We start from the raw sequence: 27,064 nt of genomic DNA on the forward strand, positions 1-27,064 counted from the left end.
GGCCCAATACCGAGTTGCCAAAGCCAATACGAATCGTTAAACTTTTTTCGGTGCACAGGGAAAACACACACCCTTTCGGCGCTAATTTGTAATGTATAGTGTTAAACGTAAAGATCTGTGCGTATTACCCGTACAATGTTTATATTATGTGCGTAATGCACATAGCGTTTGCAGATTTCGGATATTATGGATGCGGAATTTTTGGCGTTCAACTACGAGTCCGTTTGAGATTACTCGATAAAAAGCACAAGCAAGGTTTAGCAAACATTATACCTAATCAGTATAAACTAATATGACGGTAATCACTACAACCATAATAACACTAAACACACAGGTATAAATATTACGCATCCACAGGATATTCAATATTACGCATCCACACGTAGGCCTAATATGGAAACTACCGGCGAAGGCCGACAATCGCCTGGTGTACCGCTGCGCGCAGATCATGCTGCGCGACAAGGAACATGAACGGATCCAGTAGCGACTGCAGCATGATTAAGATCGCCGTAGCCACGGCGGCGTTGGCTATCCGTAATTGTGTAATGTAGAAGATGTTCGCCGGCGTCCAGATTACCACCATGTTAATGGTCAGCAGGGTCAAGATATACAGCGACTGCGAACGACGCTTTTTACTGCGCTGATAATCCGAAACCGATGACTCCGTCTTTCCGTGCGAAGTGACGCGATGCGAGCGCAGAATCCAGCGTTTTCTACGGTATACGTACAGGAACACGGGATAACTCAGCACGATGAGGATCTCCGGGGTCAAATACAGAGCGGCGTTGACGGCCGTCATCCACTGCACCATTGAAGGCGCTGCGAGGAAAACTCCGCAAGTTCGATCGTTCAACGCCGTACGATACGAAGCGTCCATTATTCGTCCCGGGACAACGAACACCGCAATCAGCAGCAGCAACGCCGCGGTTATCCACAGTGTGAGACGGTTGGAAATTTTTTCTCTATACGATACCGGGTGTACCACCGCCCAGATGCGGTTGGCATAGATGACCACGTGGTACGTTAAGAGAAACGCGCCTAAAATGGTCAAAATGAGCAGTTTGACGACACAGAATGGGCGAACGTAGGGAGCCGGGAGAATGTCTTTAATCAGCATGAAAGTCTGACTGCGGACGATCCCGTTCAGGACGTGAGCGCTGGCAAGAATAATGACGTAGACGCCGAAAGGCGTAATGACGGGAACGCGGTAGCGGTATAAATACAGCACGAAGGCGTTGACAATGACGCCACTGACGCAGATGACCGTGGAGCAGGTGTCTAACCATGTCCAGTTAGCTGATACTAAATAGGCGGCGCCGGTGTGGGTTTTGTTGAAAACCAGAGCATCCGATCGCAACGATGTATTATTCATGGTCGTTGTCTGTAAAAGATGGCGATTAGTGCAGTTATTTTGCGAAAATGCACAAAAGAGCAGTTATTTTGCGAGAAGTCCATCCTGGGCGGCTGGTAAACCTGCCGCGAAATGTGGTGGACTCGGCAATGGTAACCTCTTCGTATTTCACACAAATTTTCTTCGTGGACTCTTATGGTAAATTTAAAAAAAGCCAGCTAGCATGATGCTAGCTGGCTTTTAATTTGGGAATGAAGCTGGGCAAGTGGTATACCGAACGGTAGAAAACAGTTTGCAAGATTTTTGGTACCATTTACCGAAAAAGTGGCTATTTGTGGCTACTGAACAGGTACAAGCATTTCTGTTTTCTCGTAGACAGTATACAATCCGAAGCGAAGGTCCTCTATGTTCAAGAAAACGGAAGTTATTGTCCGTCGGTCACGCTCATCGGTCACGCCCTGAACTGTCGGTCACGCAACAAGCACTATGTCAACGTGCTGATTTGTAGTCTCATGGTACGTTTAGTAGCGTTACCAAAATATTGAGTTAGGGCACTAAGCATTAAGGTATCATTAGGGTAGCCGGCATCATTAGGTACTAGCGTATCATTAGGGTAGCCGGTTGCCCCTGTCTTAGTACTGTATTTTCACGAGTTTAAGGACAGCCAGAACCAGCTTCGGTACATTCGCGAGGAATTGTTTTGTGTCACTTCCGATCACTTGGTGTTGTTCGGGGTGTTTGAATGGCATTAGCAGACAAATTTGGTACATACACAATTTTTAAAAAAAAGAGTTTCGTTCATCAGGTGCATTACAATTTTAAAAATTAAATGAGTTCGACTTTTGCTAATTTAAAATACAAATGTAATCAAAACTCCATTTTTTAAAAGTGCAAAAGTGTTAGGTTACGGTAAGTGTATGCAGCGCTGAAAGAAGCAATCCGATTCATCTTACCGCTCTCAAGAATAATGCTCACCAATACAGTAATAATGCTCACCAATCTTTTGTGTGTACTGGTAGTCTGGTACAAAACGTTAACGTCACTGAGCAGCGTTAAAAAAAAGCATTGAAATACTGAAATACGGTGCTGCCTGGTAGTGTTTTAGTAACGCACTACAACTCAATAATTTATTCAGCAGTTAGGCACAGAAATCCCAGGTACTAAGATGATCACTAACGTACATATTGGTGCCTTGGCAGCTTACCGGTAGCAAAGATAAGTGCTACGTAGCACCCAATCCATAGTAACGATTGTACTTGAGCTATGCTGTGACAAGCATATTCTTCGCGCAAAATGAGGCAGGTAAATTCACAAGAGCAAAGCAAGTGGACGTATGCCACTCAAAACAGATGACTGTTCCAGCAGCAAACGCTCAATAATGTTTTCTTCGCTCCGCGCAACAGAGCGCTCAGCGACCACGCCGAAATGGTTGATGCCGGTCAAATTACTGTTAAAGACAGAGAGGCACACCTGTGATACGGAATCCCTTAATTACGTTCGAAAGAATAATTGCCGTTTCCCAAGGACCTTCTTATAATTATGCAGCACCATACCGGCGGCTGCGCGTGCGCTGCTCCTTCTTCCGTTCAAACATTCTTCAAATCGATATCTGTTCTTCCGCTGAGTAGATCGATGGGTTGCTTCTTTAACAGGAAGAAGCCTTACCGTATTTAACTCTTTCCCTTGCCGGTTAGCATGACCGGTGTTTGCTTCCGCAACTTTCATACCATGCCGAACAGCAACGTCACCAGCGCAGCTATGATTTGAACAACAACTCCCACGGATTGCCGCTGGACCAACCCAACGGGGCCCGCGCACGGTAGAACTAGCCGATCAATACGGCGACGTTGAAGATGATCCCCCACCCCGAACCCCAGACCCAAAAAGTTGTCCGGAACGGGAGCTGGTCCAGTGTGTGATCCGGCGCTTTCCACGTCGCAAATACCGCCAAGAATATTTTACTAATGGAGAACGTAAACTAAAGTTCGAAGGAATAATTACTTTAATCACCAAAGACAGTCAGATCTTCCTGGAACTGTTTTCCTTATTCAGGGACGAAATCTAGAGATTCAAATGCGATCAGTTGCCTGCCGGAACCGGATGTACCGGAACCTGCCTGCCATTCGCGAACTACAGTGCAGTGCATAGGGATTAAAAGTCAATTGGCCATTAATCAAATTGGGATGTGGACTGTAGTGATGACAGTGTTTTGTTGTGAACTCATTTGTATAAGTCAAAAAAGATATATGAGAGAGCTCAGCTATGTGCGTGCTCAGTTATTCATGAAAGCAATCCATTAAGCAAATTAACTCATCCGGCTTCTAATATGTAGTGAAAATTCAGCAACATCAGGAGCCGGAGACAGTCAGTATTGCGCACCGCCAGGCCGGCCAAATATTGAAATTACCGGCGACCACTGATAACACGTGTCCGCTACGCCGCTGTACGCAGGTGCTGGGCGTTAACTCAGAAGATAAATCCGGTGTCCGTTTTATGACTGGCGTTATAGCAAGTGCATTTTAATGGACAGAATAACGCTATTCCCTTTCTACTGATGGCTGAACGAAACAATTTAGCGTAAACCTTTAAAGGTTTTCAAAACAACCGTACACTAAAGATTATGTAGTTTCAGAAAGGCAAAAAGTATTACAAAAAAAGAGATTAGGAGTGCGCGAAAGCGAAAGTTTTAGTGTATGTATCCCATTTTTGGCACGATGTACCGTGATATTTTCCTTCATGTCCATCCAAGTTCCACCTGGCTGACGTAATTCCGACATGATGCAGCATAGCCGGCAAAATGAAATGATGAAATTAAATTTTGGTACGGAAACCTAATGCGAAGCATCCAAACTTTTCCCGTAATTTCTATAGCATTTAACACAGCGACAAATACAAATTCACGGGTCATGCTAATCTTGTGGTAAAATGGTAATATACCCCACGATTACTATTACGTAACCGATGATGTCATTCGACTCAGTTTTTGTATCTGAGTTGACTGGTCATGACCTTTTGGGAGGAAAAGGTCACCTAAAGGCCATAGAGCTCAGTGCGTTCGTATAGTGTTTTGCCATCACTCGCGTCTAACTCGCTTGTTTTTACAAAGTATTGAAATTTTCTCGACCTTTTTACAAGAACTTGAAAATTATATCCTGCAAAATGCTTTAAGAACTCCAAGAAACCTAAAAGACCTAAGAAACCTAAAAAACCAAAGAAACCAGAGAAACCTAAGAAACCTAAAACCAAAAAATTATATCATGCAATATATTTTAAGAAGCCTAAAAAACCTAAGAAGAATAAGAAACCTAAGAAACCTAAGAAACCTAAGAAGAATAAGAAACCTAATAAGCCTAAGAAACCTAAGAAGCCTAAGAAACCTAAGAAACCTAAGAAACCTAAGAAACCTAAGAAGCCTAAGAAGCCTAAGAAATCCAAGAAACCTAAGAAACCTAAGAAGCCTAAGAAGCCTAAGAAACCTAAAAAATCTAAAAAACCTAAGAAACCTAAGAAACCTAAAAAGCCTAAAAAGCCTAAGAAACCTAAGAAAACCTAAGAAGCCTAAGAAACCACCGGTTAAATAAAGAAGTAAACGTATTGACCCAAGAAAGAAACCCTAAGAACCTAAGAAACCACTGCTAATATAAAACAGTAACCTTATTGACCTAAGAAAGAAACCCTACGAACCTAAGAAACCAACCGTTAATGTAGAACGGCAACTTGAATAACTTGATCACGTGATCTTGGATCCAGGTGACCTACGTATTGTACGACTCGCAATTTTCCCAAACAAAACAGCTATAGGAAATTCATTTTTGCGAAGAAAACACAAGAAACTTAATACAAAATGTTTATATATAGCATTTTCGTCCATGACCTTTAGATGACCTTTCCCTCCCTTAAGGTCCTCGCCATTCGACTCAGAAAAAAATACTGAGCCGAATGGAGCCATCGGTTACGTCATAGCAATCGTGGGGTATATTACCATTATACCAAAAAAATACGTGGTAGGAATACTTGTTCATATACTTCGCTTTGCCCATTATTTTAATCAGTACCACTTTAGGGATCAATATATTAATCACTTTTACTGCATAAATGCAGTGCTGGTCTTGCTGCATAGATTGCTCACTGATAAGCTGCATAGGCTTTATGGACTGAATGGTAATGCATAGACTGCATTTGAGTCAGCCGCGGTTGTTCATGTAGCCGCCCGCCATAGAGGCTGTCAATTTAGTATAGTGATTAATATATTGATCCCTAAAGCGGTACTGATTAAAATAATGGACCAAGCGAAGTACAGATACTTGGCTATTTCGTCCCGATTAATGTGTTTAATGCGCTAATTTGCATATGACCGAATTCTAAAAGCTTTGCATTCCAGCCGTTTTTGAAAAAATTTGAAAGGAAGCCTGAAATTAAAAAAAAATGGATTGTGTTATGTTATTCCGTTTTCTCTTACAGCCTAAACGAAGAAACTAAATTACGTTAGTTACCAATGGATCGATCTTTTTAGCCGAACTACATTGAACGTATCTGTACATTCTATGCAGCAAATTCCTAATAACACCTAGAGGAAAAGCGCGACTTCTGCATGGTGATTTCCTGTAACCGGATAAAGACAACAGAAGTGAGAAAGGAATTGCTTCGAATACTGGAAAAAACGGATTTGTTATTTGCTCGCTGCTACCGATACGTAGAACGCAATCAAGCAAAGCACCATATGCGTATCACGATATCACTTTTTTGGCATATTATGGCATGCTTGGCGGTCCTCACTTGCTCAATACGTCCAAAATATTACGGCACCTATAAATCAGCTGTGATTCTGTACGTGTGAGTAATACTTTTGGAAGCATAATGTCAGGGCAATTGTCTTTCCTGTATGTACGCCGCGTAGACGGTGACTCCACGCAACGAAATTGCAGTTACAAGCAGTTGTAAGGTTGCCCCGTAATTTCTGTAGTAAAGAAACAGAAAAAACATATTTATCGAGCAATTCTGCCCCGACTACCGCTACAGCTACAGACAGATACACTGCCACTAAATGAAAAATTCATTCCTCTCTAGATTTAGGATAACTACCAAGGAGAAGCTAAACTTACACATAATTTATGTCGATGTTTTATAATTTTCATCAATATTTGGCATGCATCAGCCACGCCAACTGCAAATAGAGCGTAAATAGTGGGGCATGGCGTGCCCTTACCATTTTTTTACGTTGTATGCGTGGAAGTCAAAAACACTACTCAATATACATTTAAAAATACGCATACGTTTGAATAGTTATACACACGATTTTAGTACCTGATGTTTTTTTTTATGCATAAGAATAAGTGAGAAAGTCTACGGCCGTGGTGACTTGATAAAAAAAATTATATACAGTATCGCGTTAACAAATTCGCATCCGGCCTCCAACTCGATTAATTCAACCAGATTAACCTTGAAGCAGAATATTACGAGTACATAATGTCCTTTGGGCTTTCCGCGCCTCGTATCACGCACCGACGAGTGTCTGATGCGCCGCTTTACGCAGATCATGTTGCGCAGTGAGGAACATTAGCGGATCCAGCAGCGACTGCAACATAATCAAGATCGCCGTGGCCATCTGAAAAGTGTTGATGCGCAGTTGTGTAATGTAGAAGATGTTCGCCGGTGTCCAGATCACCACCATATTAACCGTCAATAAGGTCAAGATATAGATGGACTGTGAGCGGCGTTTTTTAATACGCTGATAATCCGAATCCGATGTCTCCGCCGTTCCATGCGAAGCGACACGATTCGAGCGCATCATCCAGCGTTTTCTGCGATACAAAAAGAGGAACACGGGATAACTCAACACAATGAGAATCTCCGGAAGTAAATACAGTACGGCGTTGACAGCGGCCATCCACTGCAGCAGCGGGCGTGCAGCCGCAGAAAAGGCACAGGTTTGATCGTTTATCGGCTTACGATACGCCGCGTCCATAATAATTCCCGGGACAACGAACACCACGATTAGCAAAACTAGCGCTGCGGTTATCCGCAGCGAGAGAGGTTTCGTGTTCTTTTCTTTGTACGATACCGGGTGTACCACCGCCCAGATGCGGTTGGCGTAGATGACCACGTGGTACGTTAAGAGAAACGCAGCTAAAATGGTCAAAATAAGCAGTTTAACGACACAGAAAGGGCGGACGTAGGGAGCTGGGAGAACGTCTTTAATCAACATGAACGTTTGACTGCGGATGATACCGTTGAGGACGTGGGCGCTGGCTAGAATAATGACATAGACGCCGAAGGGCGTGATGACCGGGACGCGGTAGCGGTACAGATACAGCACGAAGGCGTTGACAATGACGCCACTGACGCAGATGACCGTGGAGCAAGTGTCCATCCATTTCCAGTTTTCTAATACGGAATAGGTACCGTTAAAATTAACGGGTCCCCAGCGCACAGATGTATTATTCATGGTTATTGCGTGGACAAGAACGGTTTACGCTTTGTGTGCAACAGGATTACTTGTTAACCTTTAAGTAATCGTGGTGGCGACAAAATAATATTATCCTCCTGAACGTTAAATTGCACCTGTACAAACCGCGCGTTGCCGGTGTCTCTTATGCTTACGTCTTAGTGAACCGTGCAACAAAAAGCAGCAAACTGGTCAATGCTTAGGAAGTAGTTCGTTTTGCGTTACCGGGATACCGTCGCCGGAAACACCTGCTCCATTTACACGGCCTCCAATTAAATGTCCTTGCTCATGCATACCGATTCGCGTAACTGAATGTTCAAAGGCGCAGTATTGCGCACAAACGACAGATGTCGGTCGGAATGCTGTTAAATATAGAGAGACGCACCTGTGATACGGACTATCCTATGTAGTTACCAGTGAAGCGTAATTTTTCTTTCGAGTGTCTTGTTTTTGAGCTGACTTACGAGAGTATCTTTATTAGCCTTGTTTCTGCATTTTACCAGGAAAGACTGGCTGAGAAGCATGTGTCTCGCTTGGCATTACCGTGCCAATTAACCGCAAAAAGAAACATAGCAGCGCTTCCATACCGGCAGCTGCGCGTGCGCTGCTCTTTCTTCCGCTAGAACATCCTTCAAATCGATGTCTCTTCTTCCGCTCAACAGATCGATGGTTTCCGTCTTTAACAGGAAAAATCGGTCGCTGCTGCCCTTGCCGGTAACCATAAACGGTGTTTTCTTCCATAATTTCCATATCACAAAGAACAGCAAGGTCACTGGTGCAGCCAGATACGCTTTGAAGAAGACTTCCCATGGACTATCGTTGGACCCGCCCAACGGTGCAACGGCGAGGTAGAATTGCCCGATTAATACGGCGACGTTGAAGATGATCCCCCACCACGAACCCCAGACACCGAATGTCGCCCGGAAGGGGAGCTCGTCCAGCGTGTGACCTTGGGCTTTCCATGCCTAAGGTATTGCCAAGAATGCTTTCATTAACCAAGAACGAAAGTTAAAAATTCACAGGAATCTTTCGCTCATCAAAAATAAAAGTTACAGATTCGAAGGAATTCTTTCATTATTCAAGAACAACAATTACGGGTCCAACCGTTCAAGAAATATTTCTTCTTTCGGTAATGAATGTTAAAGGTTCAATGGATTTCATTACTAAAGAAATAAAATTATGGGTTCGAGGAATGTTTCGTTGAACGAAGAGGAATGTTAAAGGTTTTAAAGAACTTTTCAATAATCATGGTCCATCGATGAAATTAGAGGCTTGAAGGACTGTTTTCGTTAACCAGGAACGAAAGTTAGAGGCTCAAAGCTGATCACATACCTGTCGGAACCGGATATGCGCCCAGCAGATGGACGCCCAGGTGAATATGGTGGATAACCCGGAGATGGCCAAGAGCCAGTTAAAGATGGTATCAGAAGCGGCAGTTTCGTTGATGAACGCTAGAAGCCCGATGACCAGAGCGATGATGATGGCGAAGAGCGGACGGCCCTGTCGGTCGACATACCCCAAGAACTTCGGAGCCTGGCCTTGGTGGGCCATGGCGCACAGGGTCCGGGATGACCCGTACACGGAAGAGTTTCCCACCGAAAGCACCGACACCAGGATAACGCCGTTGAAAATGGACGGGAGAACTTTGATTCCGGCTTCGTTGATGGCGATGACGAAGGGTGAGGCGGTGATGTCGACGGAGGAGTTGGCGTTGAGGAGTTGCGGGTGGTTGAAGGGGACCAGGAGGCCGACGAGGAACAGAGAGACGATGTAGAAGATTGTGACGCGCCAGAAAACTTGTTTCGTGGCTCGCGGGAGGGTTTTCCGCGGATTGGCGGACTCCGCGGCGGCTAAACCAACCAGTTCCGTACCTCCAAATGCGAAGGCTCCGGTGACAAAAATAGAGATAAATCCGAGGAACCCGTTGTTAAAAGCTCCTGGTTCGGACCTAAGAAAATCCCATTAGTTTTATTTTTTTTGCGGTAAGGAGCTTCATTTACCATGTCTTGACTCCACGATAACCGCCCTGGGGTGCGCCTCCGCAGTCAATAACCACGGCCAGCACGATGAACCCGAGTACCGCGATGACTTTGATCATGGAGAACAGGAACTCCGCCTCGCCGTAACCTTTAACCCCGAAGAAGTTGATGATTATGATGGCGACGAGGAAGGCGCCGATCCAATACCCCGAATTAATTTGCCCATCCGTCCAGTAGTTGATGGTGATGGCGGAGGCTGTTAGTTCCAGCGGGAGAACCACCAGCCACTGCAGCGCATAGTTCCAGCCCATGGCAAAACCCCAGGCCGGGTCGATGAAGCGGCTGGCGTAGACGGAGAAGGAACCGGCAATCGGGTACATCACCGCTAATTCGCCCAGCGCCATCACCACGTTGAAGAGCATGGAGCCGATCAGGGCGAAACCGATGAGGAGGGAGGCGGGGCCGCCTTGGGCGAGGACCCCACCGGAGCCGATGAAGAGACCGGTGCCGATGGCTCCACCCTGAGTATCATTAAGCCAACTAATTACGTGCGTTCTTCGTATTATGATATCGGACTTTATTGCTCAAATCAATGCTACAATACACAAATTTAAAGAAGAAAAACACGCTAAACTATAACAGAAAAATTTCGTTCAGCTTATCCAGTCCTTCCATCGTGCCCAGCACTGACGCCGCATTTCCCCGTTGAATTTCTATGGACAAACGCTGCCGCAGAAATTCGTGCGAGCGTGCTTCTCTGATGTGCTTCTCGTATTATTAGCAGTCAATTTCTTACATTAGTTGGGTTTTCTTAGGTGCCTTAAAGCTTACCAAAGTTTTTCACGTTTTCATGTGTCTTGAAACTATTTAAGGTTTCTTAAATTTGTTTAAATTTTTTTAAGTTTTCTTAAATTTTTTTAAAGTTGTTTTTTAAGTTTTTTTTTATGAATTTTTTAATTTCTTAAGAGAAATGTTGCTGAACACATACAATAGCAATCATCTGCATGTGGCGGTTCTTGAGTTCGTGCTTGAGACCGATATTGCCGGTGCCGGAAGGCAGCGGTTTAGGAGTGTTACTCTCGGGATCCTTCTCGTGATCAGCGGGAATTGGGTGACCGTGGACATCCTTCACCGGCTGACTGGGATCCATGGGTTTAAACGAGTCAATGTAGTCGCGAACCCAGCGTTTGTAAAAAGGAACCTTGTTCTCCGGCTGCAAGTAATGAAGTTCTAAAATGTTACCTTTTTTGTAACGATTGCGTAAATGGGCTGCATCTCGCTTAAAGTTCTTATGATTCTATTTTACTAAATAAATTTATTTTTGAAAGTGCACCCATCTGGAGGAGACGCTTAGTAATGATCTTATAAGAGCGTTCAGTATTCTGCAGTTGATCTCGTAAAAAAACAGTATCATCGAAGCAGCTAAAATGCAACAAAAACGCACCTGCTCAAAAAATATTAAGTTTTAGACGACTTTGCGTAGTTAATCGCCAAGCGCCGAAATGGGCAATCCAGAAACTTTTGAAAGTCACTTACTGGTGTATAGTGCCACCGCACTACAATTTTGCCGATATTCTTACAGTTAGGTGAAAAAAGCGGCTGTTGATGATTACATGATTACGCATTTAGTAGATAATCTGATGCTTGATATGGTATTTTTATTATATTGCTATCATACTTCTTTTTTTATTTATTATTATTATAATACAATTATAATTCCTTCAACGAATCACCACTTGTTGTATCTGTACATACCGTCATAATTGACAGATCACTGCCGGTGGAGGAGGACGACAGCCGGTAGAAACGGTTCTGGCCTTTATTGGCCGGCGGCGGCACAGTGTTGTCCATCCTTGGATCGGCAGGGTGTTATTCTTCCAGGCAGAAAGCAGAAATACAGATCCGATCCGATGGCGAACACACGGCCTTCAATGCTGGGTGATTGCTAATCACAATCAACGGCGACTGGATGTTCTACCCACCAGCATGAATATTTCTTGCATTAACTCGCGCAAATTGCTCCGACGTTATCGACAACATGGACCTCTGTACTGACTGTACGCGGGATGTTTTGAAAGGACGCTTTGTTGCGGTGGACAAGGACTTATCTGCCATTCAGCCGATTCTATTCACCCGCGTGTCACGGCTGAGTGGAAAAACCGGTGCTCTTATCAGTCAAGGTTAGACGGCCGTCATCCACAATATAATACACGCTGCGCTTGTTGTAATGAGTGTCTGATAAGGTGGCATCGTAAATCATACGTACTTCCATGAGGAAAATCGCTGTAGTTCTGCTGCACAGCTTTTACTATTGAACAGAAATATTCCGTTTCCGCCACCGTCTATTAAAGTACTGCTTAAACGCAACGGAGAGATTCTCTGTCCATGGTAGTCATACGCATTTGAAAGCCCATAATGGCTGGTAATGCAAAACCACAACCGGTGTTCTTAATGAAAACAGAAAGAATCGGTTTATCCGTACGCACCAGAGTTAATGTTGGCTTTGCCATTATTTTAATATTTCACTGATCTGCTCAGCGTGTCTGATAAGCTAGCAGTCCGAAGCAAACGGAATAAGTACCGAACCGACTAACTTTATTGTTAATTTTACCAGCAGCAATCAGAGTATGCAGTTGCACCCGTAATAAACGCAACTGATAAAAGGAGCTCGCTGAGATGTTGGAATTTTCGAGTATGCGGAAAACCCGTGGCTAAATTTCTAGTAGCAGAAGTCATGAAATGCGAGCTACGACTCCTCATTCTAACGAGCATCCCTCACTCCTATTGACGAAATATCCGGCACTGATCATTGGTCACCAGGGCGGTATTGCGCAATTGTTTCTGGGTTTACAGATATAAGAGTCTAGTCTGTATTTTGGAGAAACATAGTGATGCATAATATTTGGCATATTTTTCAGCAGGCAGTAGGCAAATTTTTTGTGCCTCTCAGCTTTTACTTCTGGAAAAATCAATTGTGTGTTTTTCTGATAAAAGGGAATCCGCATTGATCCATGACCCCGCGGGCCGGTCATGGGACACCGAGACGAGCAACTGGGGAGCTGCCATGATGTCGCTCCTCCCGCGCTTTATCAGCGAAACGTGGGCCGGGATTAACATCGTCCGCTGAAGGCGCTGCTTTTCCACATAATCTTCGTACAAGTATTTACCCAATTCGTTATTGCAACGCTTGGTGTTCCTTTGTTTTGCGAGATGCACGATACCGAGTAGCTGCCGATGGCCTGATTTGTGTTACTGGTTATGTAACGGGGCGAAAATGACGTAAAAGCTGTACGACAAATTTCGGCTTGAATTACAACTCTGCTGTATCGACTGTAAACAACATATTTTATGGTGTCACGACCTGGCGTATAGTTTATTAGCAGCCAGGGAGCTGCTCGAAGGCAGACTAAATATCGTAACACATCTGACAGCCACAATGGCAACTACTGTTGCCATGCCACTGCGTCACAATGGGATACAATTTTTCCACACCATACTTTGATTATTTCTGTTTCTGTTTAAGGAAAACGGCCCGGTGCATTTTTATGAAAAAGGGTGCCATAAATGGGATACATACACTAATTCGCGCACTTCGAATCACTTTTTGTAATGCTTTATGTCATTCTAAAGCTAAATGATTTGTATAGTGTGTTCTGAAAACCGTTTGCGAGCGCAACACCCGGTTGCCGAGATATGGCGAACAAAAATGGGTGAAGCGTTTAAATGCATTCTTGTGTACCAAAAGTCTGGTTATTACCCGATCTTCTTGATACTTTGCTGCGAAAGACATATGGCCATAAAGTCGAAAGTGAGCTACTATCAGATACCTTTGCATTTGTATCCGATTTTAAAATGAATTACAAAGATTTTGAAATCCATTTTAAAATTATTGGAAAGTGCTACGAACCTGAATTGATTCACTTTCGACTTTATGACCATGTGCCTTTTACAGCAAAGTTTCAAGAAGATCGGGTAATAACCAGACTTTTGGTACTCAACATTGCATTTAAACTTTTCACCCAATTTAGTTCGTAAGATTCATTGCGACTCAAGTAGCGCACATTTCGATGCTTTTGAGTGATTAGTAAAAAACGGTTTTATCGGGTGTCCACAAGTGCGTCCTGGTTGGCCATTAAAATTAACTGGTATCGCCAGTCCGATGAAAAGAAAATAACGCCGTAAATGGTTTCTGGTTATTACGAACATTTCTTGAGTCAATGTATGGTAACTGCGGCAGAAATTCCAAAGCCCGAGGCTGCGCTGCTTAAACCTAGATCGAGCTGGATACTGTTTTTATTTCATTACCATCACTCGTTCGTGCGTTAACACTACCGCGGCCTTGTAATTGCCTCCAGCAATTGTGGCACTATATCCGCTGTACAGCGGTTTTAATTGGAATTGATCGGCGGAAGACGGTTGTTGCGGTTAAGGAACAGAGCGGGAATTTACAGGAATTTACTATGCCTTGCGGTGAAAAGTTGCCTTGAAGAACGCGACATTTATATACGATACTGAAATAACGCACACGCCTGGATGAATTTCCACGAATATAGTGTAATTAAAACCTCAATTTTAACTCAGCAAATAGGCGCTTTACAATGCTTTCCAAATAAACGCTTCCTTTTTTATTAAAACAATCCGTCGTACTTCGAAAAACTAGAGTGTTGGTGATCAAGCACATTATGCCGGGTTTATTAACATGTAAGTACGCCAACGCCACGGAATCGCTCGGTATCAAATTGTCAAACATGGTTTAAAGCAGAAAGCCAACAAAGTGTTATAGACATAAAGACATCACCAGCTGATTTCCGGCTGTCGTCGTTGTGCAAACGCAATTGTCCACGCTTGAATCAACACACGCCAAACAACGCTTGTGCAAACGATGGCGATATAGCGGGCATAACCGGCCTCCCTGATCGTGTTTGCTCTCCGCCGGAATATTGCTCATGTGTAGACCGTAATGTTTGGTTTAACTTCGGGAATATATGTGCCCCATTTCGCTGTGTCCCGGTATTTTCCGGAGGCAGTAGAAAAATCACCGGAGGACGCAAATATTGTTTCTCGGTTTGTAAGGCATGTCACGTGATCAGCCGGCGTTTGTTCAGCCGACCTTGAATGGAAAATATTTTTTGCACTGTAATTACACAGCTGACTAGGCAGACTAATGGAACTCTGCGACGGTGCCTTATTTCGCAAGCCTATGCTTAGTTCAAGCGTTTCCAACAAGCTGACGATGTAAATCAGTAAAAAAAATCTATTTCCAAGATTTCCGCGTTAAAAAATGCTTTACCACATTACGCACCAGATACGCCTCGCCACAAAAATTCTTCCGTATCGGTTTACGTGTAAAAAAGTTTTGCAACTGTATAATTAGGTAAGTTTCCTTAAAAAAAATACAAGTCGTAGTAAAAAACAGAATACTAAACTTTCATTTCGATAATAATTTGTTTAAAATCAACCTTCAACTTCCGTCAGCTGCTTTTCTTCAAGTAGCCGCTCGTAGTTATGTAAGTAAGTATTTTGTAGTTATTTTTTGCAGTTATGTAAGTTATGTAGATTGATTTTGTAGTTATGTAAGTATTTTTTTATGCGAAATTGGAGCAAATATAGCGAAAGCTTAATAAAACGAAAGCGTAACATTAATATCGAAAGCGTAACATAGCGAAAGAGTAATAATTATAACAAAAGCGTAATAAATACTTCGAAAGCGAAATATATCGAAAGCGTATATAATGAAAGCTTAATACACTGTACAAATATAACGAAATCGTAATACATCAAAGGCATTTTTAGCACGCAAATCGTCTCGCTACACAACAGCCGATTTTATTTGCACCAGATTATGCTGATGCGTTGTTTTACAACATATTTATTCGGGAGCAAAGTGATGTCCGTTATTTAAACGACGCGTGATGAAAGAGCGATTAAACCTGCGCAGAGTAGTAATATGTATAATTGCCTGCCTCCCGCGCATCCATCCCACAGCGCACGGCAGCGCTAACCTATTGCATAATCCCGCAGTGCCGGCAGGCGCAGCGGGAGCGCGCTAGTTCATGACGGGCGCATTCGACATGTGCACAGCAACCAACTGGGAAGGATTGCCACTGGATGCGTTGAGGCGTTGTGCTGGCACACACCACTGATCACCGCCACGCACATACAGCACTGTACATCGGTTACAGACGCTAGATGAAGTTGGCAGTGTGGGTTCTGTGTGATTAACAGCAGCCGGGAGTTTATAGCGTGTTCGGTTAAATGCCGGGTTAGTGTTGATGCGTAATGAATGAAGTGTGCCGTGCACTTGTATACTGTCGATCTATCTGGCCCGTCCGGGATGCTGCCGGTGCGGGAGTTTTGTTAGGGTTACGAGCGCCGGGAATGTGTCGTTGCACTCCGCTTAATTATTGTGACAAACCGTTCTCCTTTATCTAATGGCTTCTTCATCGATCCCCGGTTAGCGATTTATCTAGTGCACTGACTCAGGGTTTGGCAACGGCTAATTTCTGGTTAATCAGTTCAACTTTTTTTCTGGATGAGGGTTAACTGGGACGTTGAAATGATTCAGCGCTTAATTCGTTACGAAAATCGGTAATACTCGTTTTTGGTTCATCTGTGTATAACGATTTTTTAAACGCTGGTCGAATAAGCCGGTTTTTTATCTAGCCAGCGCAGGAATATTTTTAACTGTCTTTTGGTAATTTTGTCGGCTGACTGATTTCCTGTTTTCGCAAAGCGAAGCGAGCGAAGCGACCAGCTTATATTTGCCGAAGGGAAGCAAAAATATTTTTCAGCGTTAGCTCGGAATTTCGCCGGCTATCTAATATCGTTGTGTTGGTTTGGCGGGGCGTTTGTTTCACCTTTACTACGCGAGCGAAGCGCCTCTTCAAAACATTTATTTTTGGTCTACTCGAAGCTTTGCCGGCTGATTAATTTTCCATTATCGTTTGCAAGACGAGCGAAGCGATTGGGCAACGCGATAATTTTTCACGCAACTGCTTATAATTTTTCTTGTTTGCTCCCATTTTTGGACGAGCGAAGCGACTGTTCAACGGCCTTTGGCGACCGCCACGATCGTATTCCGAACCCCCGTTTGATCTGCCATATCAAAAATGAGCAATTTCACGGTGAACTACTTCACGGTGCCGGTAGACGCTCTCCCCGAGGACATGGTCTACGGCCTGACCAACCGCGTCATGATCGTCGTGTACAGTCTCCTCATGCTGGCCTCCCTACTGGTCAATCTCATCTTCATCAGCATCCTCATCCGCCGCCGTCACCGTACCCGCACCCACTACCTCATGATCAACCTGTGCTTATCCAACTTCTACCTGGTCCTCGTGGAGATGCCGCTGCAGATCGCCTGGAACACCAGCGTCATGTGGACCGGCAGTGACGGATTATGTCGGGCGCTGGCGTATCTCAGCATCATCGGACTGTACGGGAACGCGTTCTTCACGGTGGCGATTGCGCTGGACCGGTGGCAGTCGATTTCGCGGACGACGACCAAGGGGAAGTTGTCGTGTTTTGAGTTGCGGAAGCAGCGGACACGGTGTATGATCGCGCTAGCGTGGATTATGGCGCATTTGTGCTCGGTACCGCAGGTATGTTGATTCGGGTGGATGTTGTAATTATGGTAGTGGGTACACTGTAATTCCGGGGTGGAGTGCGCGCTCCCGCTTCTTCCGGCGGGACAATAACCTTGTATTTACCTGAATGATAGGGTGTATTTTTGTTCAGTTTTATATCGTTAATAACATATGCGGCATTTCTTTTGCCGTTAATATACGATCAGTAAATACATATCCAAATATTTATAATTAATGAAGGAAATTCCCAAAAACTATAAGAACCTGTAATAACAGACTAACAGTAGAAGACGGCGTGTTTCTATAGTAAATATTTGAAGTAACTGTAGAACAGTTTCTCAATAAACAAGAAATACATGAAATGTACTTTCAAATAAAAAGATATTAGTTTTCCAGCAAGTAAAAAATATGCAGTATGCTTAATTAATAATTTTTTAAAATTTTTTGTCAGTTTTTGTTTATGTTTGCCTTTTTTATGTATTTTACATATTTTCACATATATTACGTATTTTTATATATTTTTTTATATTTTATATACAGATATATTTATTTTTTATTTTTTTCTATATATTTATTTGTTTTTTATTGCCTATGGTTTTTTGTTATTATTTTCGTAATCTTTTTGTATTTTGCTTTTTCTTGTTCTTTTATATTTTAATTTTATTTTAGAAATCATTCGTTAGCGCATTTATTCAGGCATGATTCAGGTACGAATAAAAGCATGATAATTTTGTTATTGTTTTGAAAGCGATTAATACATCTGTGGCGCAGCGGAGCGTGCCGCAGCGCGTGCACTACAGTATTGTTTGTTGTGCCGTGTCTTGAGAAAACGCATTTAATTATCCGATCATTTCCTCCGCATCAGCGCGCCGCCGCCCGGATATCCGGCGGCTTAATTCCGGGGCGCTGATGACGGGACTAGAAAACACCGTAATTACCCGTATCAACTGTCTTAAGAACTCGACCAGGGCCATCTGCGTCCCCCCATCAAACATCCTGACTCTCGGAAACTTATTATCCGGTAGTTGCGAGCGCACGCTGTAAAACTGAGGAATTAGGAAAAGCCGGCTTTTGTTTTAAGGGGGAAATGAGCGGTAATTTGGTGGTGCTTGACGCGGGGCTATGCGATACATCCGGTATAGCAGAGCACGGAAGTCTCGTGTCTGCAGACCGGTGATTTTTGCTAGCGTTTTTTGATTTTCGACGACGCAGCTGCGCAAGTAAAATTCGCTTCCGTTTAAAATGCAAATCTCGGCTGTTTAAATACCCGCATTAAGGAAACTTCCGTTCAAGATATCCGTTTTGGAATAATTATAAAAAAATGTCAGTAAGAAAACCCGGCAGTATCAAGATATCATCTTCTTGAATTTCTTATATTAGTATGAAAATTCCCTGTTTGGCAACCTACTTTGCCTTCGGTCCGGCAAAACTAATTTTAATTTTCTGTAGCAATATTTACTGCTGTTTACCTGAATTCATTATTTATTTGTTTTTGTAATGGGGGACAAAATAATAAGTTTTAATTTTCTTCCTTCCCGATTTTTTTACTTTTTTTGCCCTATTCATGCTTTTATGACAGTCATCGTTTTTGTCAACTAATACGTAAGTACTTAATTCTTTACTCGTTTTCACATATTTTGTAATACTTCATTATTTCGTTAAATGTTTAACTTTTCAGCGTCTAAACGAGAATACGTGTTTTATTTTCTCAATTTTTCCTCGTTACTTGTAATTTTTTATGACGTTTGTTGCGTCACAATTTTTATTTAGCTGTCTGTTTTATTCGATATTAAATATTAATGTTTTTCCTATCCGATATTTTTTGCTCCACAAAAATTATTGTAAACGCCCACAGTTGTCGAGAAGAAAAAATGTCGAACACCAGATAATAAGTCAATCACATCATCCGGGCTTAGCGCAAACCCACCCGGATCCCTGATTATCCCAAGCCACATCCGGTCGATGTACGGCTGCAAACTCCGCCGTACACCGTCCCCAGTCGAAACGTATCGTGCTGCCTCGGCCATTAATCAATGCACTTTTGTCCCGTCGTCTTAGTGCGATCAACAGCTGCACCTACGAATTAATACTTCTCCCGGAAGGAGCATTTCTCCCCCGGGTGCATTTAATTCTCACAGTGTCCCCCATCAACAACCAGCAGCATTAAATATTCCCGTCGAAAGGTTACTTTTGCCGGGTTCTAAAGTGCCTATCGTTCGCAACGGCGGCGTAACGCGTCGGCGGAACCGGATATTGCCACTGTAATATTCACCATACGGCTTTTTATCCAACCCTTCGATGAATATTCAAATAAGCTATCGATATGTTGACATGCATGCGTAATGGACTTTCTCCTGTTCCACAACAAAGTTGCCATATTTTTTCTATTGAACCGTCGGCCGTTCGGTTTATTGTACTCTGTACAGCCCGGCATAATCAAGCCAAGGGAAAATTGATTTTCCCCTAATGGACTTCGCGTACCGGCTTTTGTCTCCTTTTCTAAGGCATTGAGAAACCGGGAACACACGCTCGGCTGCGTTGTAATGCGGGGTTGTGTAAGCGGCACGCGAGATTGCCGGTTTAGCGGTGTTTGGTTCTACACGCCGGTTACAGCAAGGTGACCTTTCCCGCGGCGACAATTTCGCGGAGAAATCAACAAACAACTTGAACCTGGTTGTTCGATTAACCCTGAACTGGAAACTAGGAACAGGGCCGCTTCAGGCCGCATTGAGCCGTTAAGGCGCTAACGTACAAACATACGTACATTTTGGATTTTTTTCAGGCTAACTTACGTATTTCCGTTGAAATCGTTTTTCTGTTCAGCGTAATTTATATTTCACGAGAATCTCTATGCGTAAAATTTATTTTAAAAAATCCCAGGCATTCTGATGCTTGAATCAACTGCAACCGCTCGGTGTGGCAGCTTTATGAAAATTTTATTTCAAGGAATTGTGGACACTTTATTCGTGTTTCGTTCGATTTTCGTCAGAAAAAAATAGACTGCTCTGCAAAACAAATTGGTTTTACTTATATAAAAAGATTCAGAAATCAGACCGCGTGTCGCAATGGCGGCCGCTTGGTGCGGCAGCATTATGCGAACTTTATCTTCTAAACTTTTGCAAATACCTTTTTTTTAAATTTTTGTCACAAAAATGGCTTTTTCTGTGCAGCTGATAAAAATAAAAAAATAAAAAAATTTATTTATAGTGTTTCTTTCGGCTTTTACGAAAAGCAGAAACTATTAACAAAACGTGAAATACATATAGTTAAGAGTTAAGGTCGGCCGCAGCGCTACTGGCATTATAGTAATTAATGCAAGTGCTGACGCTGACGGATTGCTTAGCTGCATTAGTCATACATTTTTTCCTGTGTCTGCAAAAACAATCGATCGACCGTTAAGCGATTAAGCGCGAGACGCGCGCGCCCTGACAAGAATTGTGCGGGAATATAATGTTGTACAGCGGAAGACAAGGCCAACGCTCGCGTTGTGTCTGTTTGCGTAATGGATCAGTGGAGCGTGAAAAGCGGTTAAAGAGCCAATTGTCCTTGCATTTGACATTCTGAGTGTTTCCCTTTATTTGCAATGGATCAGGCAGGACACAGAGGATTCTGGGAAGTGTCATGCCTGTTTAAATAGTTGTTCATTTTTTGGCGGAAAACTTTCCCGAAAAAATCTACCGATTTTTAAAAATTAATAGTTTGGCACAAAATTTGTTTCGGAAGATTCCAGAAACCGGATCTAACAAATTAAACTTTTGGAAGTCTTAAAACTACCGTTATGCAAAATGAAATTTTTTCTTTAATAACACCGGTTCGACAAAAATTAATCCAAATAACCATCAAGCGATTAAAATCGCTTTCCAGTAGAAAAAAATAAAATCGATTGATTTTTAAAGTTTGTTTACAGTACATCAAAATAGATTTTACAATTATCAATTTGCGAAAAAAAAAGTTTTGGGAACAACCAGCAGCTCATTTAGCAAATAAAAATTTAGCTAGAAATGCTAAGTAAATAAATTTTTGCTGTCGTAAAACAACCGTTTAGTCTAAATTAGTCCGATTAATCATCAAATGACTTAAATCAGTCAACAAATTTTCGAAAAAATCAAATCGGACTAACATATACTGCGGCCATTTATTTTAATTGAAAGTGACGATTGATTAATGCGTGCCATTAGTATTCACCGCCCTGTGTGGGCAGCACAATAGCCGACGACGCAACAAATGCAGCGTGATCAGCGCTAAGTAATCTCGCACACTGGTTAAACCCCATTCGTCGCCATCACGCAGCCCCGCGAAATTCCCCCGAAAAATTCCCGTTGGCGCGTTTCGTTTACGCGGAACAGCTGCCTGTAGACAAATACCGGCCGGCTTATTTCCGTATAGCCCTATTCCTACACCGATCCCAGGCGGCCACCTGCCTCGATTAACCGCACAGAACGGACAAAGGGGGTCCCTGGGCGGCTGCACTACCCGCTGTAATTATATTGTATACGTCTATATATACGTAATTATGTACAATGTAGGACAAAAATGATTCAGAAAAGTAAGTGCTGCGTTCTAACGTATACTGCGCAAACCACCGCTTCGCTGTTTTTCTAGCGCTTTGGCGATTTATGCGCATTGGATGTGTTCTTGTTGCTCTCTGTTGGTTGATTTTGTTACTTAGTTTCAGAATTCCACGAAACGTCTGACCGATGTTCACATACATAATATGTAATTTACCTTGTAACCTAATCGTACAGTCGCTCGGTTAATTGGCCACCTATAATGGGCGATGGTCGCTCAAAGTGGCCACCATTTATTAAAAATTCACCAAACCGATTTCCTTCGCTTGCTTTTTAACAACGCAATTGCACGAAAACGGTTCAAGTTAATTTAAAAATTCCAAGTACTGTGTATATAGTACGCTAATACTGAACGGGGTAAAGAAAAAAAAACGGAAAAAAATCGGTTTTTGGAATTTTTAATAAATGGTGGCCACTTTGAACAACCCTCTGCTGTTCACTTACTACATATAGCTGGCCAACCGAATGGTCGTACGGTTTTTACATTACCTATATGATAAATTTTAATTACAGTATGATTGTAATTATTAATTATTTTGTTTCTTTTATTGCACCATACTATATACAATATATTTTATAATGCTTTTATAGTACGATTTTGTACGGTTTGAGACCTCTAATATATATACCTAATAATAATAAAGGAGAAGAAACAAGTCTACTCGGCCCGTTTCCCTATACTGCTGCCGTCACCCGCCTGGAGTGTGACGTTACGACAACACATACGGTTAAATCCCGTGCGGTACATAAGCATTGAGCACCATGTATAGCCACAACGTAAAACACCAGCCGGCTGTCATTAAAAGTAAAAGGGACTGGTTCGGCTCGACTTGTTATTCCCCTTATATACGAAGAAGATTATATTAACGTATAGTAATGATTAAAATTATTATGTGGTTGCAGGCCATCATCTTTCACGTGGAGGAGCATCCCAATTACAAGAACTTTTACCAGTGCGTGACCTTTAACTATTTTACGAAATACCAGGAAATCGCCTATAATCTGGGAATCACGTGTCTTATCTACTGTGTACCGCTGTTGGCGCTGCTCGGTTGCTCGCTGGCGATTTGGGTGTACATTCACCGGCATGCCGAGCATTACCGCTCCACGTCCGCCAGCACGACCGCGTCCAACGCATCCACGAAACGTAAGTCCATCACGGAGCAAACAGAATTCGAAAACAGATCAAAAGTATGTTCTCGAATGCAAACTGATACATGTACAGAGAGTAAGCGAAAAACTACATATGAAGAATTAAAATATACATACAGTATATGAACAGCATATAAATATGTCATATAATATAGACAAGTAAAAAAGTCCATAAAACAATTCGCAAACAGGGTAATTACGGCAAGAAAACTGATCAGTTTCCCTACAAAAACTAATAAGCGCGCGCATAAAAGCGAAGGACTTACAAGCTATTTTGAAAGGCGAAATTATTTCAAATTGAAGAAGGCGGTTACTCAAAACTTATAGTACACACTTTGTCTAGTTTACCTAAATACTGGTTTTGTATTTATTTACATGCTTTTTTAAAATATTTTCCCTAGGCTTTTTCTTTTATTTGGGGAGCACTACTGTTTGTCCTGAATATTTTAACAATGTTGTAAGATAGAGCCTCCATAATAAACTGCTATTTTTTTCTGGTTGATCGGCAATTACTATATGACGGCCGCGAAAAGGCTTCCGGCAATTTATCTCGTTCGGCATTCGCCAATAAATTATTTCCTTTGTACCAGCGCAGTTCAACACGTGATTACAGTAACAAAATTCTTTTTAACGCACGAGGTGCGCCGAACCCGGCGAATTATCTTCCCCCGCTAATTGCTATGCCCCACATCCAGTTATACTGTATCTTACAGCACTGAACAACACCAGCAGCGCCGCGAAACGCGACAGCTGGGCCGTCAACGGGCAGCGGCCCTCCATAATCCCGCCGTCACCCTCCCTGGGCAACCGCCTCCAGGATCGCACCATGCGTTTCCGCTGCTCCACGAAACGCCTGCTGTGCCGCGCGGAACGCCAGGCCTTCCGCTTAACCGGTAAATAACGATTAATCATTTTTCACTCGTTTAGATAATTTAAGTTGATATTTGTACTGATTTTATTTGGCCGTGTTACACACTGTACATAAGTACAGATGTACAGTGTGTATACCCATACAAACTTGCACCGTAATTTCAGTCGCCGAAACACAGCGAGAAGTGCAACTCCCTATTACGGCGCGCCACGCCACACTGTTGGCGGATCTACATGCATTTGAGATGGCACGATCGATCTAAATTATAAAGTATAAAATGTTCCTTTTTCTCCATTTATAATTGTCTTACATTCTGACAGGAGTGAAGTGGACATAGTGGTCGATGTAGTGTAGTGGCAGTCGTTCATAGCGCAACTGTTTGACTTTCGTGCGAAACTCGTGCTATTTGTACGCTTTACATTAGCAATTACGGCAGAAGCTTATACGGTATATGGCTGCTCGAAGCCAGCGGGCATTTCTCTACTGAAATGTTATAAAACTGTTTTATGTATTTCTCATTATATAAGATATATTCTGTAATTATGATGTTAGCTTTTATTTTATAGTGTGTTTATAGTGTTTTATGGTGTCTTTTATTACAGTGTTTTTTATTTTAACTACGAGTAACACTTGTTTCATTTTTAAATTATTTTCGGGTGGGTGTTCTCGAGAGTTAGAAGAGCTATTTTACTTTTTCTAATTATTGTGCTTTTAAAGTTTAAATGTAAATGCAGTGGCTTGAACAAGTTTATAATAAAGCCTACACTTTCTGACAAAATATTTTCCATTTTCTTTAGGTTTCTTAAATTAATTTTCAAAGAAAGGCAAAGGGGTACATTGTGCAATGCAAAGGTCACCCTTAGCAAGCGTAATTATGACCGGAAATGCACCGTGCATTAAACCGTCGAGAGGCGCGGTTGATCAAGCTGGCTGATTGCTTTGAATTGTCCATCGTCATTATCGACGATAATGCCATCCAGACAACGTGCAGTCCTCTCCTCTTCGATAGGTCAAGTAAACTATATATAATCCCGCAAACATCCGTTGGCAGTTTTGTTTCGTAATGAATAGAGACTGTACTTTGGCCGGTTTCTGCATGGCCACACTCTAAGAGTTACTCCGAATTGTTCAAAATATTTCGGAGGATCGTACATTCAGATGTAATCAAGCGGAAATTGTCGGAGATTTTCTCCGTATAATCAGCGTTTCAACGCGCCGCACTTGCAGCGAAAACTTATAAGCCCCTCAAATCGGCGCATTGCCGCTTTCCCAGCTTTTATTCTACGGCGCAGCGCTGACTTGGGAACAGGAGAGCTTGTTTTTTCTCTAGACGCGTAAGGGTATCCACCTACGCAAATTTCTACAAAGTAAAATTGTTGACCTTAGGAAAAACCAATTAATGGAGAAATGTTCTGACGCTTCAAACCGAAATTTTTAACCTAGACACTTCCAAGACACCAAAAATGTTATACGTTAGAGAAGTCTTTGGTGCATGACTTCACAAAGAAGAACCCGCTGCACGAATTCCTTAACTTTTTACCCTCATATTTTCATTTCTTTTTCAAAATTCTTACTTCATCGATTTTCTTCCACACTTCTTCTATCTGGTTTCTAACTTTCTGTAGGTGTTTATTTTGAAGAAATGTAGGTTTTTATCTTCTTTACTATAAAAAATATTTTACCTAAAGTTTTCTGTAGAAACTCAGATTGGCATGCGCTCATGATCAGATAAAACAAGGTGCGTCCTTCTAAGGCATAGTGCGCATACTACTGCTTCACGATGCCGGGGATCAATGCGAAAAATACGTGTTCCTCTAGGACAATTTTTAAGCTCGCTCTGAAACTGCTGCTCTGTTTTAATAATCACCTTGGTAATACATATTTAGCTGTATTTTTTACCGACCAGACATTGAAGTTCTGTTTACCGGGTTGTCTGCTCCTGATATATGAATGAATGAATTGTTTGCCGATGTTGTCTATTAAATTTCTGACCCGCGGACCGGCCGACCGCTTCCTAATGCATTACTTTGACAAACCGTGTATTTGTAGTGGTCTTCCTGTTGATCTTCATCGGATGCCACACCCCCTACCAGATCATCAGCGTCTGGCGCGTCCTCAATCCCAGCCTGAGCGAATGGCTGAACCCCATCGTGCACCGACTGCTCTTCGCCTGCGGCGTCCTCCCCACCATCGTCGACCCGGTGGCCTACGCCAAATTCCTCATCCCCATCACCAACGAGCTGAAGATCATCATGAACCGGCGGTTGCGCTCGCAGAGCGGCGGCCAGGCGTCACGGCGCAGTCGCACCAACAGCCCCATGGAGCCGGAGGACCCGCTGGCCGTGTCGCAGACGGCCGCGTCCGATGGGGCCAAGAAACAGCTGCTGGCCGTGGCGCCCGCCGCTGGGAACCGGTCGCTGTCGTTGCCGGTGGTGCACGGGACGGTGGTCAACGGGAAGTACACCTCATCGACGTCGCTCATCCCCAAAGGTCACGTCTTTGCCTGGACGTAATTGCCTGATTAAGAAAATGTTCTAGAATGATTGATCTCGTTTTTAAAGAAAACAAAAACTTTGTCGCTGGTCGCTTAATTAAAGGGATTCATATGATGCTGCTTCTAGATCTTCTCGGCTTTTCTAGTAAACTTATCTTGTTGCTGGTCAGGTGTCACTATTCTCAAGCAGACGCAATTTGATTGCACCGTCTCGTTTCGTTCTGTTAATAAAAAAACATTCAGAAATGCCGAACTTCGCTGTCAACGTTGAAAAAACGTGAATCGCAATGTTATTGCGTTTTTATTGCAAAAATACTGGTTGCCATAATAACGGTTATTTTTTTTATAACTGCTCATTGCAAAACCATATTGCGTAGTTTAGATTATACAAATAATGTCTCGTCATATTAGAGCTCTGTATTTTTTATCATAGAAAGGCTTTGGATTTATCGTTTTCTGACCTGATTAGTACAAAGTTGAATTATTATTTCACATTTTATAAAGTAAGTATTGCTTTTCTCAAAAACTTTGTATTAATTTGATGGCTGCAATATGTAAGTTGCGTATTTGTGTAACAAAGTTTTGATACTGTTTACGATACTTACGTGATATAACTCA

At 42.6% G+C, this 27,064-nt stretch overlaps 3 protein-coding genes across 3 annotated transcripts; 1 reads left to right on the forward strand and 2 right to left on the reverse strand.

The window, feature by feature from the left end:
• Positions 1-400: 400 nt before the first annotated feature.
• LOC129588892 (uncharacterized) lies at positions 401-1,117 on the reverse strand. The gene has a single exon (XM_055483309.1). It carries the CDS (start codon positions 1,115-1,117, stop codon positions 401-403), a length of 717 nt encoding a protein of 238 aa, XP_055339284.1.
• A 7,139-nt stretch (positions 1,118-8,256) lies between these two features.
• LOC129588858 (uncharacterized) lies at positions 8,257-11,778 on the reverse strand. The gene is made up of 5 exons (XM_055483254.1): positions 11,531-11,778; positions 10,764-10,988; positions 9,797-10,296; positions 9,129-9,744; positions 8,257-8,761 (listed from the first exon to the last, which is right to left on the reverse strand). The coding sequence occupies exons 1-5, from the start codon at positions 11,624-11,626 to the stop codon at positions 8,348-8,350; spliced, it is 1,851 nt and encodes a 616-aa protein (XP_055339229.1). The 5' UTR covers positions 11,627-11,778; the 3' UTR covers positions 8,257-8,347.
• A 3,295-nt stretch (positions 11,779-15,073) lies between these two features.
• LOC129588913 (gonadotropin-releasing hormone II receptor-like) lies at positions 15,074-26,677 on the forward strand. The gene is made up of 5 exons (XM_055483332.1): positions 15,074-15,149; positions 15,569-17,376; positions 22,833-23,076; positions 23,795-23,974; positions 26,002-26,677. Exons 2-5 carry the CDS (start codon positions 16,885-16,887, stop codon positions 26,463-26,465), a joined length of 1,380 nt encoding a protein of 459 aa, XP_055339307.1. The 5' UTR covers positions 15,074-15,149; positions 15,569-16,884; the 3' UTR covers positions 26,466-26,677.
• Positions 26,678-27,064: the final 387 nt, after the last annotated feature.

The sequence above is a fragment of the Paramacrobiotus metropolitanus genome, unplaced genomic scaffold (assembly GCF_019649055.1).
Source record: "Paramacrobiotus metropolitanus isolate TYO unplaced genomic scaffold, Prichtersi_v1.0 Parri_scaffold0000032, whole genome shotgun sequence".
Classification (NCBI taxonomy): Eukaryota; Metazoa; Tardigrada; class Eutardigrada; order Parachela; family Macrobiotidae; genus Paramacrobiotus; species Paramacrobiotus metropolitanus.

Bases quoted from the DNA above. Each gene is read 5' to 3' on its own strand.
- LOC129588858 (XM_055483254.1), bottom strand. From the start codon at position 11,626: ATGGACAACACTGTGCCGCCGCCGGCCAATAAAGGCCAGAACCGTTTC. The intron at 10,989-11,530 runs GTATGTACAGAT...CATTACTTGCAG, and splicing joins GTGATCTGTCAATTATGACG to CCGGAGAACAAGGTTCCTTT. The intron at 8,762-9,128 runs GTATGTGATCAG...GCAATACCTTAG, and splicing joins CGCATATCCGGTTCCGACAG to GCATGGAAAGCCCAAGGTCA.
- LOC129588913 (XM_055483332.1), top strand. From the start codon at position 16,885: ATGAGCAATTTCACGGTGAACTACTTCACGGTGCCGGTAGACGCTCTC. The intron at 17,377-22,832 runs GTATGTTGATTC...ATGTGGTTGCAG, and splicing joins ATTTGTGCTCGGTACCGCAG to GCCATCATCTTTCACGTGGA. The intron at 23,975-26,001 runs GTAAATAACGAT...GTGTATTTGTAG, and splicing joins CCAGGCCTTCCGCTTAACCG to TGGTCTTCCTGTTGATCTTC.
- LOC129588892 (XM_055483309.1), bottom strand. From the start codon at position 1,117: ATGCTGATTAAAGACATTCTCCCGGCTCCCTACGTTCGCCCATTCTGT.